Source organism: Rhinolophus sinicus, chromosome 14 (assembly GCF_057876585.1).
Source record: "Rhinolophus sinicus isolate RSI-liver-muscle chromosome 14, RSI-T2T, whole genome shotgun sequence".
Taxonomy (NCBI): Eukaryota; Metazoa; Chordata; class Mammalia; order Chiroptera; family Rhinolophidae; genus Rhinolophus; species Rhinolophus sinicus.
This window is the reverse complement of record NC_142514.1, coordinates 40,690,998-40,710,830: the sequence shown is the minus strand read 5'-3', so window position 1 is coordinate 40,710,830 and position 19,833 is coordinate 40,690,998. Positions and strand designations below refer to the sequence as shown.

At 40.8% G+C, this 19,833-nt stretch overlaps 1 protein-coding gene across 1 annotated transcript in view; it reads right to left on the bottom strand.

The window, feature by feature from the left end:
* C8A (complement C8 alpha chain) overlaps positions 1-17,690 on the bottom strand; it is a 56,266-nt gene extending 38,576 nt beyond the window's left edge. The window contains exons 1-4 of the mRNA XM_019742534.3: positions 17,510-17,690; positions 7,856-7,958; positions 2,768-2,912; positions 1,625-1,772 (exon numbers count right to left, since the gene is read on the bottom strand). Of these exons, the coding sequence (XP_019598093.3) occupies positions 1,625-1,772; positions 2,768-2,912; positions 7,856-7,958; positions 17,510-17,586 (473 nt within the window). The 5' untranslated portion in view covers positions 17,587-17,690. The remainder of the gene's footprint in view (positions 1-1,624; positions 1,773-2,767; positions 2,913-7,855; positions 7,959-17,509) is intronic.
* Between the last annotated feature and the right edge of the window lie 2,143 nt (positions 17,691-19,833).

Below are 19,833 nucleotides of genomic sequence, written 5' to 3'. Positions count from 1 at the left end.
CAAAGACAAAGTACCAGGGAACTAACAATACCGAGTGTCACTATGAGCTTGGCCCTGTGGTCGGTGCTGGAGAAGAAGAGATGATAAAGCGTTCTTAACTGGGGCAGAAGGACATTGCAACAGATGTCCTAGCCCTGTTGGATACGTGCTGGAAGGGTGGGACACACAAGGGACTCTGGGAATAACGTGTATGTAACTTCAAGAAGAGGGGAGGGTATGTCAAGAAGAGTATGCGGAGGAGGTTATGCCTAAGTGTCTTAGTCAGCTCGGGCTGTCGTAACAAAATACCACAGAATGGGTGAATCAAACAATAGATATTTGTTTTCTCACAGTTCTGGAGGTTAGATGTCCAGACCCAGGTGCCATCCAGGTTGGTTGCTGGTGGGCCTCTTCATGGGTTGCAGAAGCCTGTGTCTTCACAGGCCTCTTCTCTGCATGTGGTGCAAGAGATTTCTGGGATCTCTTCCGCTTCTTACTAGGACTGGAGTCTTGGATTAGGGCCCCACCCTATGACCTCATTTAGCTTTAGTTACCTCCTTAAAGACCGTGTCTCCAAATACAATCCCACTGAGGTTAGGGCTTCAACATACGAGTTTTAGGGGGACAAAATTCAGTTCATGACGCTATGTAAGAAGTTAGGTTAGGAATATGGGGAAGGACATTCCAGAAAGAAAGAATTAAGTCTCAGAACAAACCAGTGTGATGCGTTCAAGGAACTGAAATTGACCATAGCATGTGTGATGAAGAAAGTTAGAATCAAGACTGATTGAATCACAACAGATAAAGAAACTGTGGCCTGGGAGGTGTGAGTAAGCACGGGTAACGTGGAGAGGCAAGCCCCTCGCCATGTTACCCCAAATCCATTTTCTTTGCACTGCATTATACTGTTAGCCCTGGTTACACCAGCAAGTACAGTCTAAGGCCGAATGTGAACAGGGCTATTGGAAAGTGCACTTGGGTCAGACAAACGCTGTCCTCTGGGGAATCAGGGAAGTCTTCACAGAAGATGTGGCTTCTTAAACGGGCCTTGGAAATGGAATGGAGGTGAGAGGAGTGATCAGTAGAAGGGGAAGGGATGAAAGGAGAGCAGGACTCTCAGAGACACAGAGGAGAAAACGTAAGTTCTGTCACGTAGCCAGGACTGGGCAAGACCCTGTTATGGGCTGAATGTTTGTGACCCCCCAAGTTTCATGTGTGAAAATCCTACCCACTAATGTGATAATATTAGGAGGTAAGGATCCTCGGGAGGTGCTTAGATCATGAGGGGGGAACCCTCGTGAATGGTATCAGTGCTGTCATAAAGGAGACCCCACAGAGCAACCTAGACCCTTCTACTGTATGAGGGTACAAGGAGACCTGAAAGGCAGCCCTCACCTGACTATTGGACTTCCATCCCCCAGACTTGTGAGAAATACTTTCTGTTATGTATAAGCCATCCAGTGTGCAGGATTTTCTTATAGCAACCTGATCTAAGACGCCACCGTAGGGGGACAGTGACAGCTGCCTTGTAGGAAGCCCTCCAGAGGAACCCTCCAAAAAGACCCTCTTCTGTCTCCAAAACGAATATTCATGATTGAAGAGAAATCATCGCCTGCCCACAGATGGCCAGCAGGCAGTGACTCACCCAGCGGCTGCCCTCTCTGACCCTGGAATTGGGTCGTACTGGCTGCAGGCATCTTCTATGGCCCTGAAGTCTTCACATTCGTCCTCATCAGAGCCATCAAGACAGTCATTGTCTCCATTACACAAGAGGTGGCGTTTCAGGCAACGACCTGCGAGAGGAGAGGCTGTGGCTGCTTCTAGAGCCTCCCGGACGCCCTCTCCCTGAGGACCCGCGTGCATAGTCACCATGTCTGTTCCACCTTTGAAATGGCCCCTCAGTCCTCTCCATCCTGTTTCATCCTCTTTTCATCCTCATTGCCTCTGCCCTCTTTCTAGCCTTGCTGTTTCCCACCTACAGCCCCCGAACTCCAACCCTGCCCCAGGTTCCCCTCCAAAACCTAACCTCCGCATTGCAGCCCCAGTGATCTTTCTAAAATGCCAGTCTTGGCCTGTCATCACCCTGCTTTGCATCCTCCAGTGGCTTCCCATTCCTCTTCTTCTAGATGCTAAAGTCTGGCCCCCAGTTACATACCTGGCCCGTTCCCTTCTTCTCTTCCCGAAGCTCAAACCCACAATTATTCTGGACTGATTGCAAGTCCCTAAATGCCCATGCTTTTACACATTATTTTTCCCAGAAACTTTTTTCTTTTCTAAATCCCAGCCCAAGTACCGTGTTGAAGCCTGCTGGGACTCCCCAAAGCAGAGTTAGGCACCCCTTGCGAACGAGTCCCATTGGGCCATGTACTAATGCCCATTACACTGGCTGTCACACCATATTGTCATCGACTCCTTATGCGTCTCTCTCCCAAAGAGACTAGGAGTACCTTGAGGTCAGGCACGTTACTTTTTCATCTCTATATCACCAGCAGGTAGCATACTGCCAGGCACATAGTATGTGCCGAATCAATATTTATTCAATGAACAGATGAATTAGTGAATTATATCTTTTCTAAATGAATCAACGTTGTTCTACAAACTTGCATCAGAGTCACTTGGGCTGTTGGCTTGGCTTAAAATGCAGATTCCTGGGCCCCATCCCAAACCTACAGATGACAACTTCTAGGGGAAAAGCTCAGGAGGGTGCCTTTTAACACGCTCCCCAGGGAAGTGTTTTGCATGCTACATTTGACAAGCACAGCTGTTATCCCGCTGGAATGCTACTCACCTGTCTCCTTACACTGGAAATCCTGTCCACACTGTGCTTGCCTTGCACATGCCGAGGGACTGTGACAACTGACTTCATCCCAGATGTCACCACTGCAGATGGTTCCCCCAAACTTGTTTGGCTGCAGGAGGCTCCGGTATCGGTACTAAATCAGATTTTGAACCAGACACATTCATTGTGTATCAATCAATCAAGATTTTGTGCAGGCAGGTCTCAGCTCAACATAAGGAATAGCTGTCTAATGATTGAGAGCTGCCTAAAAGGCTGTCATTTGAAGGGATGAGTGTGATGTTTAAGCAGGGGTGGCCCAATCACCAGCTGCAATATTGAATAATATTGAATAAGGCCTGCAAGCTTAAAGGGAAGGCTTGAACAGGTGTTTTTAAGGTCTTTCTACTTGCTAGAAAGAACCCTCATCTCCCCTTCCTCAACCAGTTAGTTCCTATTCCTCCTTCAAGATTTGTGGTTCACCTTCTCTGAAAGCCTTTCCGAATTAAGAAACGTATTCTATAGTTCCCCGCACATCCCTCTCTTCCTAGAACTTGTCCTCTAAGGTTGTGATGGGCTGTCTGCTCATTTGTATACCTTTGTCATTCGTTTAGGAACAATTTGCACATGGGGCTAGGGGTGGTGAAGGAAGGACTGTGTTTCGTTTGGGTTCCTACACTTGACCCGTGATCTATAGTCAGGTACACTGCAGGCACTTTCAGAAAAAGTTTGTTGCTTTTCTTTTGCAGCATGTCTTCTGGGCCGGCATCCTCTCTTTCCTTGGGACATATTTCATATGGTTCAATGCGGATGTGCTCACTTCCTCCGTCACAGGGATGTGTGGGTGTAAACCATGCTGGGCAACCAGAGCACCAGGTCTGCCAAGGTGCAGTGATTGTTTCAGGGATTGGTTCATGGCTCCGCCTTAGGGCAGAGTTCTTGCTGAGGATTTTCTTTCAGAACTATTGGGAAAGACAGTTTCTTTGTACTAAAGTTGCTGGCAACTGTGGGCATGAAGTGGTCATCTTGCCTAATATGTAGAAAGAGCCCATCCAAGAGATAGGGAAACAAAGAGAGCTCTGAAGACATCATCTGAGGTCCGGGGTCTAACTTTGACAGCAGATGAATCAATACTTGTTGAATAACAGAAAGAATAAAACTGCATACCATTCTTGGAGCTCTGTGGTCTCATGATACTGTAGAAAGAGGAAGCTAAACACTAGGCTATCCAGAGGTATTGAATTCCCATGCCTGCCTTCAAGAATCTAAGAGTCTAGTTGAGGAGAAAAAATATATAACAATACAAAACATGCTATATGGAGAGCTCCAAACAAAATGTCCAATAAGGCAATGTGTAGTCCCAGATTTTCTGCTTCTTCTGACCTTGGATCAGCCTTCTGGCTCTTCCTTCAAGAATGTTACAAAATATGCACGGCAAGAGATATGAGTTCCTGACCTGAATCTATTCTTACATGCTGTGTAAAGTACCAGTGTTTGGTACTCAGTGCCTCAGTATCCAAATCTGTAGACTGTGGTGGTTGACCTAGCTGACCTCACTAAATACAATTATTAAATATTGTTTCACTTGTGTCCTACATTTGAAAAGAGCATGAGCATGAGAATTAGACTGACACGGGTTCAGATCCCAGGTTCACTTACCAACTGTCCACGAGCAAGTTACTTACCTTTTCTGAGCTTCTGTTCTCTAATACGTAAAATGGATGTAAAGGGTTTTATGAGAACTAAGTGAGAGAATGTCTGAGGAAGCCCTTGGCCCTGGGCCTGGCATATCATTGGTGCTCAGTGAACAGAAGTGGTTTCACACCATTATTAATGTGGTCTCTTCCAGATGATTCAGTGGGTGAAAGGGGCAGTGCAGCCGCCCCCTCTCTGGCCTACTTAACTACTCATTAGCTTAGAGGCTTAGGTAGCAAAAAGGCAAAGATCAAACCTGTCAATTTGCCTTCCCTGCCTTTCAGTTAATAGCAACAGTAAGTGATTAGGAAACTCTGGGGGAAGAGGTTATAATTAATGATCAGTTTGGGAATATGAGGATATTTTAATTTTCTATCCACATCTTACCCCCAAAATATAGTAAATAAAGGAGTGCTCGGCGTATCAAAATGAAGCCAATTCTCTTTCTTACGTCTTTACAAAGTTCATCAGAGTTTTGAGACCTGCCTTTACCAATACAATGATAATGGTGATGGAAGCTGTCATTTACTGAGAGCTGACTGTCATCCAAACACTTCACAGTCTTCATCTCTTTTAATCCTTAGGAGTTTGGGAGTTTATGTACTATTATGAATCCTGTTTTAAACTGGGTTGGAATTCCAGTTCTTCCACTTACAATATACTATGTGTCACTGAGTAAATTACGTAACAGCTCTGACCCTCAGTATTCTCATCTATAAAACGAGAGCTATCTGAGAGTATTGTGAAGGTTAGTGTTAACACATGTAAAGAAATTGGCACTTTGCCTGGTTGTTGGCATGTAACCAACAATCATAGTTACCAATATCATCATCGTTCTTGCAGTCAGCTCTTAGGCTACTCCAGAGGGATTTATGACGGAGTAGGAACTGGACTAGGTGGTCTCTAATATCCTTAGTATTCTCCATATAGTTCAGGGAGAGGGCATGGAGTGAAGTGGTCAGGCACACGCGCATTTTGGAATCACACTGACCAAGTTTGAAATCTAGGCTCTGCCACTTTCTTAATGGGTGACCCAAGCAAAGGGAATGATATCTGTCACTTACAGTTGGCTGGGAAAGTCAAATAAGACAATTTATTTAAAGCATAAGCACAGTGCCTGATATGTAGAAATCATTTAATAAATGGTAACCGTCGATGCCATTATCATCCTTCCTGTGGTTCTTACACTTGGAATGATGGCGCAAACATGAGGTTTGTTCCCACCGGTTTCCTATTTTCTAGGTTGTGATCAAATAATGAAGACACTGTCTGGCAGAAAGGTTAGTGCAGACATTCCCTTAGGGACTTCTCCGTGCTATCACCTGTGGTTGGTATCATTAAGACGTAATTTTCTTTTTTAGCTAGTAGATAATGTTTCTTTCCCAAAATGCACATCTTTGTGTGATTTTGAGAGGAAGAAACATATTAACAAAAAGAAACTAGAGTGTCTTTCACTTACATGACAGGATTTAATTAGTTTAAGTATTACTTTAAAGACACATATATCTTTTTGAGTCATTAAGAAAGTTATTCAATTCTGATTTAAACTGTGAGTCACTCACCTGTGCTATCTGCTATCTAAGCTCTAACACGTACAACGAATGTTCTTGCGGATATAAATAGGCTGAATAATGGCCATGCAAAGAAATCGAGTCCTAAGCCTGGAAAGTTGTAAATGTTACTTTATTTGGAAAAAGGATCTTTGCAGACATTATTAAGGCTTTTGAGATGAGATTACCCTGGATTAGCAGGGTAGGCCATTAACGTCATTACAGTGTCCTTATAAGAGGAAGGCAGAGGGAGATGTCACACAGACACAGAGGAGGCACGCAGAGGGGGAAGAGGCAATGTGGGCACAGAGGCAGAGATTGGAGTGACGCAGCCGCACGGTAAGGTTTGTCGACAGCCACCGTGTGGCCCTGGGCATTGGAAGAGGCAAAGAACAGATTCTTCTCTAGAGCCTCCAGAGGGAGAGTGGCCCTGCTGACACCTTAATTTCAGACATCTGACCTCCAGAACTGGAAAGAATAAATTCTGTTGTTTTAAGCCACTCATTTTGTGGCAATTTATTACAGCAGACTCAGAAAACTAATACCGGATGTCAAAGCACAATGATCATTTGAGGGCCAGATTTAGAACAGGGGCAGTCCAGGATTCTTTGGTGTATCTCAGAGATAGGAGAGGCAGAATAATGAATTTCAGGCTTTGAAGTTGAAGAAACTAGATACAACTTGTGTTTCCACCACTCTGTGGTTTTGAACAGCTCCTCAAACATTCACAGGTCACTTGCACATCTAACTGAAAAATGAGTCTGGAGTTAGAAGGACCATCAGCCAACTCTGCAAAAGCTCAGGTGAGAGAAGAGCAAGGCTTGATTCAAAGCATCGGAGAGGAGGGCACAGATAATAATTATAAAAACAGCTAACATCTGCCAGATGTCATGAAAAACGCTTTGCGCGCATTACTCATTTAACGCTTACAATAACTCTATGATGTAAGCACTGTTACTATTCCCATTTATAGATAAGGAATTGAACACACAGAGAGGATAAAAAAAAAAATATGCTCAAAGTAACAGCAAATAGGATGCAAAGCCAGAATCTAAACCGCAGAATCAGAGCTTAAACATTTAAACTTGACGGTAAGGTGCCAATAGGCAAGGTTCAGGCAGTGGTGTAGTTATGGGAGGTGGGAGCCTGGATCCCTCCCACCCTGGGTGCGTCCAGTGTGTTGTCTAGACAGAGTTTTAAACTAATAAAACAGAATAGAAGTTAGTCTGCTTTTTCTTATCACCATGAGCCAGTGATTCTGAACAAAGTCAGAAATGTAATATTCCTCCCTGCCAGAACAGTCCTGAGGAATGCTGCCAACCTCCCCCTTCCTTTGGTATACCACTGAGCTTAGCCACCATTTTGGATCACTCAAAACCACTTAGATGTGCAAGACAGACAGACAGACATTTGTTCATTAGGTGTATCCACCTTTTTAATCCATGAATATAGAATCCTCAGGAACCCCCTCTATGGCATGCTCTCAATTATCTCAGCTTTCTATAGGTCATGGGCAGCTAGGCATTTTGTTACTAAGTCATTAACCCCTCCAGATGACCTTCATTAGAAGACAGAGGGCCAGGACCCAGAGAGGCCATCAGGGATCAGTGTGCCCCTGCCCAAATGGCCATAACACACACTTCCTTTGCAGTCTCACCCCATAATGCCCTACAACAAAATCAAGGGAGGCAGAAAGGTTCCTCCATCCATGCGTCCATGGCTTCTGGGTACCTATTTCTAGATCCAGTTTCTCCCCAGACCTCCAGATTGATACAACTGGCTGCTTATCTCCATTTGAATGCCGAGTATACGATTCAAATATTAAATTCCCCCAAACTGGTCATAAATGTCTTACCTTTTTGTCCTGGCATGGAAAGCAATCTGTCCACTCGGACCAGTTGCTCAGCCGGCAGGTAAGTGCTGTGGGGGTGAAACTCTCAGCAGCCCGACTTATTCTCCTAAAGAGAAGACAGACTCCTGTTTCAAATTTAAAATTTTTTATTATGATGATTTTTATTTTTGCTATTAAAAATTCAGAAAGGTCTTTTAACATGAAGGTATCTTAATATGAAAACAGCTGCTGAATTTTTCCCAGGTTTATTGAGATGTGACTGACAAAAAATTATATATATTTAAAGGATACAATGTAATGGTTTGATATACATTGTGAAATGTTTACCATAATCAAGCTAATTAACATATCCATTACTTCACCTAGTTACCCTTTTTGAGGGAGTGAGAACACTTACAATCAACTCTTTTAGTAAATTTCAAGTACACGATACAGTATTATTAACCATTGTCACCTCACTGTGCATTACATCTCCAGAACTCATTCATCATATAACCCACAATTTGTACTCCACCCTCTCCCCATGTTCCCCACTTCTCAGCCCCGTGGAACCACCTACTCTCTGGTTCTATGACTTCAACTTTTTTAGATTCCACATATGAGAGAGATCATGCAGTATTGTTTTCTCTGTCTGGCTTATTTCACTTTGCATAATGTCCTCCAGTTTCATCCATGTTGTCACAATTGGCAGGATTTCCTTCTTTTTTTCACGGCTGAACAGAAGCTGAATTTTCTAATTTGTAAACTTTGCCCATTGATTTGGGCATCTGGGTACCTGTAGCAGCAGAACTCAAGGTAATATCATAAGATATTCCCTTAGTCTTCAAGTTATCTGGAGGTGGGAGTGGAGATAGAGCAGGGAATGCACAATTATTCTTACTTGGAAGGCTCGGCTGTAGGGATACTTCCAACACTTGAATGGCTTTGCCTTCGTTCTTAAGAATTGCATGTGCTGTTTTTAAAACAAACAATATATGGCCTAGTGCCCTTTCTTTTTTTCCAATTTCTTTTATTGTGGTAAAATACAGATAATATAAAATGTAGTGCCTTAGCTATTTTTAAGTGCACAGTTCAGTGGCATTAAGTACATTCACATTGTTGTACAACCACCACTACCATCCATGTCCAGAACTCTTTCCCTGCATCAATTATGATATACAAAATGTAAATAAAGAAAACAGCTATGCACATACATGTTTCTTTCAGTTAATCATGGTTTTAGGAAATAAAGAATGAAAATGTATTGTGTTCTTACTGTACGCAGGTATGATGCTAGAGGACTGATATAAAAATCTCTCTTTTAAACCTATATGAATATTACATTGATCAAATTATTCTAGTTTTAGAGAAACAAGGACTGAGGAGGGCTAACATTTTTTGAAGAGCCAGAGTAACAGAAAGCCCAGTGGTTAAGAACACAGGGTCTGGGGTGAGAAGCTTGAGTTTGAATTTTAGCCGTGTGCTAACTTTGAAAATTTAAGCAAAGTACTTAACATCTCTGGGCTACAGTATTTCCCATCTGTAAAACTCTGTTAAAAATAACATTACCTAGCATTTTTGAAAGCACGTTAAAATGCTTATGCAGTATTTATGAAAGCTTGGCTTTTATTATTACACTGTAAGGCATTACATGGATGATCTCATTTAATATCTATAATGATCCTAGGAGGTAAATGTTACCAGCCCAATTTTATATATAAGAAAGTTAAAACTCCTTAAAGCTTAGTAACCCCTGAAGCCTTAGCTCAGGGGTGACAGAGGCAGAATTTGAACTAGTTGGTTTGATGACAAAGCCTATTTCCTGTTCCTCATCATGCTGGCCTGGCTCCAAACCTGAGCCTCTTCCCACAGCATCGCTGCTACTGCTGCAGTTTCAAAGCCTGGTCAGCCCACTGGGCAAAGTAGGAAGGTTATCTGTTACCACCAGAACTGCCACAACCCATGATAGCCAGGGAGCTTCTGCTGTGACGAATGGCACAATTCTCTCCCTAGTGTGTGGGGGGGTAAATGCTTTAAATTTCATGCTACTTATGTCATGCGCTGCTATTCGCAAGGAACGATGACATCTAAGCAGAAAGCCTAGACAAGGAGCCCTGAGATAGTCAGGAAAGTGATGGTCATCTTTAGCACTGGTTCTCAAACTTGGGTCCCAGGACCTTTTTACACTCACACATTATTGAGGGCTTCAGAGAGGTTTTGTTTAAGTGGGCTAAGTCTATCAATATTCACAGAATTCGAAATCGAAACTGAGAAAAATTTAAAATACATATCTATTTAAAATTACAGTAACAAATCTATTACATGTTACCATATATAACATAATTTTTAGAAAAAATACCTTTCTAAGAATAATAATTAGTGGAAGGAGTATCATTGTTCTGTATTTTTTAAAATACCTTTAATGTCTGGTTTAGTAGAAAGCAGTGACATTCTCATTTCTGCTTCTTCATTCAATCTGTTGCTTTGGTTGACCTCTATGCAGAAAATCCTGCCTGATACACTTATGTAGTTGAAAAAGTTGTATAGTTGAATATTTTAATAGTCTTTTCAGTTAACTGTGATCATGTTTCTTCGATACTACACCAAAACTTGACAAATGGTCATTTCTTAAATATTAGTTCCAATGTGGAACCTGAAAGCATATCAGTGAAATTTTTGTTCCTTGTGACATTAAATCTATTGGTACACTTTGAATAGCTCTGATACCCATACATGATTTTTGTAACATCAGTCGTTAGAAATTTGGAAAATAATGTTTCACTGAGTATATATGTCTTAATAATATTGACACATTTTTATATAATATAAAAAGACAAATTTATTAAAATCCCCAATTAGCTCATCAAGGTCATGGTATTGGATGTTTTCCAAAATTTTAATTTTTGCTTTAAAATTCTAATTGTATCATTGGTAACAAATAACGTTATTTCGTTTCCTTGTGAAGTGATAGGCTTTCTGTTCAATTTTGAGACAATGTCTGGGAAATATCTAAGCCTGAATAACTGTAGTGTGGCAGTTACCCTGTTGAATAAAAATGATGTTCCCAGAAAAAAGTGGCTGCTTTGACTTACAACTCAAATGATTGCTTTTTCTCAAGATAGTCATCATACGTCAGTGCAGCAGACGTTCTTTATGCATTCTTCCCATTTTGACACAGAAGATTCAAATAACGTGTATTCAAAGATTGAGGTTTAATAAAATTAATAATTCTTACTGTTTCAGAAAGGACTTTCTTAAGTAAACTTAATTTCTTTCCTGCGAGTTTAGTGCCACTACCCTAATTTATACCAAGGCCACAGTAGTTTTACCTGCCATTCCTTTTGCACCATCAGTGCAAATATAAACAGTAAATAGAGCAAATGTTTTAGTATCACTGTGATATTGTTTTGAACTCACAGGACACACCCCCCCCCCCAAAAAAAAAAGATCTTAGGGACTCCCTGGAATCTATAGATCATACTTTGAGAAACTCTGATCCATAAAATGATGCTAATAAAAACACTACCCTTACTATCCCTTTAAATAAAACTTCTGTGCTCCGCTCACAATATTCCCCTCTATCCCAGTTCCTTTCATTGCTTTGGAAGACCTCATCATCTCTATAAATGAGCCATCCAACACTCTGTGCTCTCAGTTGCTCCTTTTCCTCATTTCTGATGACCTGTTTCTTCATTCTACTGCCTTCCATGGTCACATCCCAGAACTTCACACTTTCTGAATCAGCTCCTCCTCCAAATCACTAATTCATGAGTCACCTGTGAAGAGTTATTTGGGGCTCCACAACCTCTTCTCATCTTTCTTATATGCTCAAGGATTCCCTTCTGTTTGGGTCTTACTGGGCCCTTCATTCTCTTGACACCTAAGCTTTCTCTCTATCAATAAGACTCCCTCCTATTTTTCATTTCTCTTTATAAGTAGTTTTGATTCCATGATCCATAATTTAAAAATCTAAACTATATCCTAAATTTTTGGACCCCACTATTCCCTTGATGACACCTACCTATAAAACCCAATCCTGAATTAATCCAACTATCTCCCTCTTTACCTAGTTAACTCATAAATATCTTTCAATTTCATTGTATATTTCAGTTCCAGGGAAACATTATTCAATACCGAGACGGCTTCCATACCTTCCTTCATATTATATGATTTGGTTAAGCTCTGCACACCTTCTTCTCAACACTTAATTATCACACTTGTACTATATGCATAATTTCTGTTTTCTCCAGCAAATTGTAATGTTTTCTATGAAAGCAGGTACTATCTGTACATTTGCTACTGAAGTCATCGTGCCAGACCCAAGGACGCTGCTCAGTGAATGTTTAGGAAAGGAAAAATATAAGGAAGGGAGGGAAGAAGGGAGCACAGGAGGGAGGGAGGGAGGCAGGGAGGGAAGCAAGAAAGAGGAAGAAAGGAAGGAGACAGAATGATACCAATTTATGGAAATAGTGTGACATTGTTTCGAGATTTATTTGAACCTAATTTTCAATTAGAATCTAAATAATCCTGGTATCTAGATATTAAAGTGGCTTAAGGATTGGTCCATATGTCATTTTGCCAATAGCTTGTCCTAATAATAAAAGATTGAAGCATAGGAACATGAAGAAAGACAAGGGTTCTAATTATCAAAAAGTGGGAGAGAAGATACAAGACAAAGGTTTTGGAGCAAAAAATGACTCCAGCATTAGTTCTGCGTCTCACTGTGGAATTGTCAAGATAATGTCATTGGAAACCCACAGAGACTGCATTATTATGTCAAAATGGAAGGAAACAGTATTAATGGATGGAAGCAAAAGCTTACACAGAGCAGTGCTGTATTGTTGCAGTTTTAAAAGCTTTGTGACATGATGTCTAGACAGAAGCATACATAGTAATGCTATCACTGAAGCAAGAGTACAGAAGGTACACGAGGACCATTCATTAACTCATTACAAGGCTCCAACCTTCTACCAGTATCAGTATGACCAGCATTTTCTCTTCTCATCCCAATGAATTTTTTAATGTAGTTTATTTTTTGTGGATTATAAAAGTAATACATTCTCATTAAAGAGAACATAGAAAAGATTATAAAAGAAAAAGATTGCTCCAAGTCCTGCCACCATTAATATTTTGTTTTATTTCCTTTCACTTTTTATTTTAATAACATACGAGGTCATACTGGCTATTGCATTTTATATCCTGATTTTCCACTCGATATTGTAGCAGAAATGTAAACTATTGATGATGGCTATACATTGTGCCACTTCCCTAACATCAAACCATTAGATTATTGAGCACCCAGCTTTTCTGTATTCTGAGTTATTTACTGAAGATTTATTCTGTAGAGTGAGATGGCTGACTTAAAGGACACAAATGAGATTTTTAAAGCTTAGGACACATATGGCCAAATAGCTTTTCCAAAATAATTGTATGTGTTTTTGTGTTTTTTTTTCAATTACTTAAGGAACCATGAATAAATTTGTGGCCTAGGAAATCTTGGCAAACAGTTTTAAAGCATCTCCCAGCTACTGAAAACCTACTCAAGCAATAAGACATTTAATAAAGAGAACTGGGGTTCGGGAGTCTTTGATTCTAGTCTTCAGTTGGCATGTGCCTTTCTGGGCTACTATTCAATTTTATTTAACTATCTGGCTTTCGGTTTTTTTCCTTTGTAGAATCACGCACGTTAATATAGTTCTATTGTAGGGTTTCTCAAAGTGTGCTCTGTGGAGCACCACTTCCTGAGATATGCACCTGAGACGGAGGAAGAAAATAAAAGTCACATAGTCAAATACATTTAGATAAGTTGCATACAACATACTACTTTTGGATATTTTAAATGCCCAACAACATATTAAAGGCTCTGAGAAGTTCTGCATCTTATTTAACTTAACCCAGCATTCACCCAGTTTTTTTAACACAGGTTGTTTCTTTTTTCATGTACTATCTGTAAGACTATGTAATCCAGTAAAGAAATACTGATGTAGCAGAAAAGGGTTTAGAGTCCACCAAACATGTATTTAAATCCAGTTTTTGCTACTTACTAAATTTCAAGTTTCTTATAGCTAAAAAACAGGGATAAGAACTTGTGTTGACTATGGAGTGAGATCATGTATGGAAAGCCCCCAGCACAAGCCTAACATACATGTTAGTTTCTTATCTCTAACTTTCTCAACCCCATACATGCTCATCAAATCTCTCCATTGTTGTCAAAAATGTATTGAATGCCTACTCTTTATAGATCTGTGGACTAGTGTGATGCTTCCCATCTGCCTATTTAAATAGGGTGGCATATTGCCCAAAGGGCATAAAACCTTGAGTTGAACATACAACTTCGAAGTCAAATGCTTGACCCCAGTATGTGGCCCCCACAGCGATTTCAATCACAAAATAATTAATTAGCTACCAATCTTAAACCAGAAGGTCAGAAGCCCCAATCCCAATTATTGCCAGGGGGCCACCTAATAAATTGGCTGAGCTTATATTCAAAGCTGATTGTCACTAATTATATAATCTTGAGCCAACCCCATTCAGTTCCATGGAAATGACATCATGAAACTGAAGTCTTTGAAAGTGCTGAGTCTCCAGGGACCTCCATGTTGCTAAATCCAGTGGAATGTATTCTGCCTTGGTCTTCGGTGCCCTCCTTCAACCATTACTTCCTTCTTGAAATCTTTCCTCTCTTGGCCTTCTTCATCACCACACTTCCTTGCTCCCTTCCTACCTCAATGGCCAGTTCTCTTTGACTTCTCTGAACACTGGAATTCCTCAGGGTACAGCTGTGCCTTTCTTCTTTTGCTGCTTTTTCTCACTTTAAAGAAAGTGAGATCCATTTCCTGGGCTCCACGTATCATCTGTATTAATGCCTCCTAAATGTAGATCTTCAACCTAAACCATTCCTCTGAAATCCTGTTTTGTTTATCCAGCTGCCCATTTTATATCTCCATTAGGTGCTGGCTTCTCAGGCATGGCAAACTTAATGGCTCCAAACCCAAACTCTTGATTTTCTCCTTCGTACCAGCTCCTCTCTCAGTTTTACCCACATCAGTAAGTGGAACTAGCAAAACATGCAATTGCTGACGCCAGATCCATAGCAGTCTTTAATTCCTTCCTTTCCCTCGCCTCCCCCCTCCCCCTAACATCCAGTCTTTGAGAAACTTCTGTCAATTTTACCTTCAAAATGTATCTCAAATATCTTCTCTTCTGCCTATCTCTACTACCCCTATCCTAATTGAAGGCACTGTTATCTCTCACCCAGATCATTGCTGTGACCTCCAATGGGCCAAGATTTCCCACTTTACCTTCCTCCACTCCCTTCTTGGCACAGCCACCAGGATGACTTTTTAAAATTAGAAATCAGCTAATATCCATTCTCGAGTTCCATTTGTTGGGCTTCGCATGCCATTTATATTAAAGCCTCCAACCTAGTGTTTGACCACCCTCCCATGTTTCCTTTGGGTTTCTTTGTGTTTTTATGACACATAGACTAAAATCCAAATTCTTCATCATGGTGTCTTTGGTCATCTGTGATCCGGGCCCTGGCCACCTTTCTGACATTCTCTCCTGGCACAATCCCTTGCTTTTACGCTTCTCCCATCCTTCAGGTCCGCCAGTGGGAAGAGCCATTTCCCACGGAGGACTCAAAAACATGCTGGTCTCTCCTCTGCTCATCCTGTGGTTTCTCCTTACCCTCCTTAATATCTCAGCTTAAACCCCACCCCCACAGAGAAATGCCCCCCCCCCCGCCAGCCAGCCTATTTCAGATTGCTCTGATATCCTCTATCAAAGAGCCCTCTTTGTTTCCTTCCTAATATTTATTACAATTTTTGCTAAAATATTTTGTTTACATGCTTATTGACTGACCCTATCAATGCACCATAAATGCCATGAGGGCAGGGTCATTATCTGTTTAGTTCACCACCTAGGACTCAGCATACCTGAAACATTTAATAAAATCTTACAGGAACCCTAACATTGAAAATATATAACTTCTGCATTTTAATGGTAAGCTTTTATTTTTTATAAGCTCATGTTTACCGTCTGCTTATTATAAAGTCTTAATAGAAAAACGGAGTTGTCTGAGAAAAACATTTTAACACAATGGTGATGATATAAGATTTTATTTGGGGGGGAAAAGAGGAGTGCCATTGTTAAAATTTTTTTAAAGTTTGAAATCACTGACCAATCTAGAAGATCCATGACAATTGGCACATTAAAAATTTGTTCTAATTTTTGTCAACCATCAGAGAGAATGGAGATACCCCCAAAATGACAATAACAATCATGCAATACCATTGCCAACAGCTTTCACTGAATGCTTACTAAGGACGAGGCATTATTCTAAGTACTTTTCATGCATTTAATTCTTTCTCTTATTTTCCTCCCATTTTATAGCTAAGAAAACGTAAATAACTTGCCTGAGATCACACAAATAGTAAATGCCAGTGCTAGAATGTGAACCCAGTCAAGTTACTTCACCGTGTAGTTTCCCATTTTCAAAGCCAGGGTCAGACATGCCGGCATTAGACTCGAAGACCTCATGATTTCCTCCTTCAGCACTTTAGAAAAGTATTTAATTAGCTCTCTTTTGCCTTGACTTCAAATTTGCCTCTTCACTGGTCTGTCTTATTTGATAAGTTCATCAAACATCAAGACTCTTTGTTCATTTTCAAAAAGGATTACAATGATAAGCTTTTATAATTAAGAGCATCTCAGCAGAGATGTCCTTTACCACAGTTCTCTTGCCTTTATCTTCTGATTATTAGAGATACATTTTCTGATTTTTTTTCTAAATTGTATTTGCTTTAAATACGAGTTGCAAATTCACTACTTATGAACACGTCTTCCCCCGTTCTGAACTGTTACTTAAAGAAAATGTCATCTCTCTTGCTGTACCATTTAAAAACAATAATGATTCAAAATTGAATCATCCAACACGAATTTGAATAAAATAATTCTAATTACAATCTTCAATGTTTGGGAGTAGGGACTGCATTAAAACTGTCCCAAAGGTGAAATAAAGGGCTGTTTAAGCACCAGGAAATACTTAATGATGAGTATAAAAAATCATGAGGCCAGGTTAGAAAACCAAGGGAATGGAATGGGCAAAATGCAATTTCCATAGGAAAATACCACTTCCATTCATTACCTCACACCAAAAGGTTTCTATGGAATGGTGAGCATCTCTGCACTCTCCTGCCTTTCCCAAGATGGTTTTATGTAACTTATCTAATTTTATCTTCCCCCAACACTATGAGATAGATACTCATGATTCACAAACAGATAAAAAGAGGTTAACTGTCCAACATTACTCAAGAGAACTATTATTTATTAAGCTGAGTATATTTTATATCCAGGATTGTATTTCATGTTCATTAACTCTTACAGACGAGACATTATTGTTCTCATTTTACAGACAGGGAAACCGAAGTCAAATAAATTGACTTCCTCCAGTTTACTACCCAGCTCCTGAACACTGGAGCTGTGATCTGCACACAGGCCCCTAAGACTCCAAGTGCACGCTCTTTTCACTGTCTGCTAGTGTGTCACTGGATTAATAATAGCGTGAAAAGAAATCCCATTCCAACCTCAACAGCCTGTTGCAAACATGAAGGCATCTTAGTTCCCCACCAGATGATTTCTATGTGCAAATTTTGCAGAGACATATGGCTGACTCACCAGTTCACCTTCTCCTCTATGGTTCCCCCAGGCTGACAAGTCATCAAAGACAAGATGAAGAAAGCAACAGCAAACATCTCATCAAGAAGCCACCACCTTATATTACCTAGAAGCAATAAAACAATCTATTCAGGGAGTTGGGGTCAAAGATGTCTACAGCTGGGGCACATAAGAGCTAATGTTTGAAACTAATAAAACTTACTCAATTCTCATTCGGATGTGGTTAATTAGTTACTAAGTTATTGATTAGCCAAACACCCTAAAATCCCAGACACCAAAGGCCGCTGTCCTTCAGACCTTTTGCAAAACACTATCCATATGATTGAGAAAGGGGAGCTATTTCTTTAACCAATACCAGCTTAGCAAAGGGATCATATATTCAGAATGAGGCATAAGCCAAACCAAGATACAGTTCCAGAATTCATGGCCTTGTTGAGGGGCTCTTGGAACTTCTGAGGTCAGATCAATTTGTTTTGCAAAACTGAAACAAGGCTAATACTGGTATATCAGCTCAGCCATAAACAGCCAACAAAACATAGGAAATACTGTTATATGGAGGTTCTACAATATACTACCAAACATCTGACCTGAGAAATGTGGGTAATTGAAAGGACTTTCCACTTTTCATCCAGACGTTGGATATCATTAAGAGCTAGCATATTTGTGGCTTGAGGGGACCAAATGCCTTAAATGGATATCTCCAGAAGCATTCCTAGGATGACAGTAACAGCTACACATCTGGACTGATGATACCAGGCCCATATTCACTCTTTTACTCTTTCAGTCGTGATGGGCATTTCATAATGTTTTTACTGAAGATGTCGGTGTTACCAGAGGTGTTACACCTGGACACCCTTGAGGCAGCTCAGCATGGCACATCTGAAACCCTCTTTTTTTCCACCAACTCCCTAGCCTTCTCCCTCCCTCCCTTCCTATCCCATCCAGAGTTCAAGTTCCTGACACAGGTCCAAAGACTCTCCTGGGGAGTATAGCTCAGGTTTTCCTCCACCAGTTCTACAGCTGTTCTTGTGGGGAGCAGATCTCTCCCTAAAACAGTGGTCTCAACTAGGTGTGATTTTGCCCCTCCGGGGACATTTGGCAATGACCAGAGAGATTTATGGTTGTCACAACTTTGGAAGTTGTGCTACTGGCATCTAGTGGGTAGAGGCCAGGGCTGCTGCTAAACATCCTACTATGCACAGGACAGCCTCCCACAACAAGGAATTATCTGACCCAAAATGTCAATAGTGCCCAGGTTGGGAAACAATGCCCCACAAAAAGTCCGGTCTCCCTTTCCATTGACCCTTGTAATTGGGGTGAATTACTTTCCTAATTTTTACACATAGGCAATATCATCCCTGATGGCTTTCTCCTCACCCCAGACCCCAGCAGCATTCAGGACTCGTCCTTAACCTCTGCCAGCCGGTATCAACCTCCACCGCTCAACATGGTCACTTCCGTCTATCACATATCTTCTGCACTATTTTTCCTCTAAGCTTCTTTCCTTCATTCTCACTGTCTCTGGTCCATTTCAGAGCATCGGCTCTCTCTGAAACTATCATAGCAGACTCCTACTGGGCCACTGTTTCTCCTCACTCCAAACCTCCCTGTACATTGTTGCTGAATTCATCTTCAAGGAAACTGCCTCCAACATCGCTCTCGTGCAAAGAAAACTTCAGTGGCTCTCCCATGACCGTAAGATTAGAAGTCCAAGTTCTTCCATAAATGGGCCCAACCTATCCATGCAACCTTATCCTCTACAACCCTCTAATTTTCCCCCACATTGTAGTCCAGGTTTCCCTTACCTTTCTCACTGCTGCGACTTTACTCATGCTGGACCCTCTACCTGAACTTCCTGTATCCATTATCTTCTACCCTTCTGCCCAATGTCTTCTCAAATAGCAGGTCCATCCTGTATCCTTGGTGTATGGCACCATCTGCACGAAATCTCCTTGTTATCTTTGAACCTTATAAAGACATTACCAGCGATTTTCATTTTTGCCTCATATGTTTTTGCAGGGAAATGGGGTATGTCTTGAGCATGAAAGTTTCTTTAGGGTATAATCTGTGTCTGATTCTTCTTTATAAACACCTATATCACTTACTACTAAATCTTTAGTAAGAAATATTTGTTGATTGCGTGAATTAGGAAATGAATCAATTAAAAATAGTTTACTATCTCATAATACCTTCAGGTATATTTTCTCATGTAATCCTCAAAATAATCTTGTGAGATAACTATTTTTATCATGAGGAGAATTCTGAGAGACAGTGACTAATGTGGAAAATGGCAGCACGATATACAGAGTAGCAGGCCCTGGGCC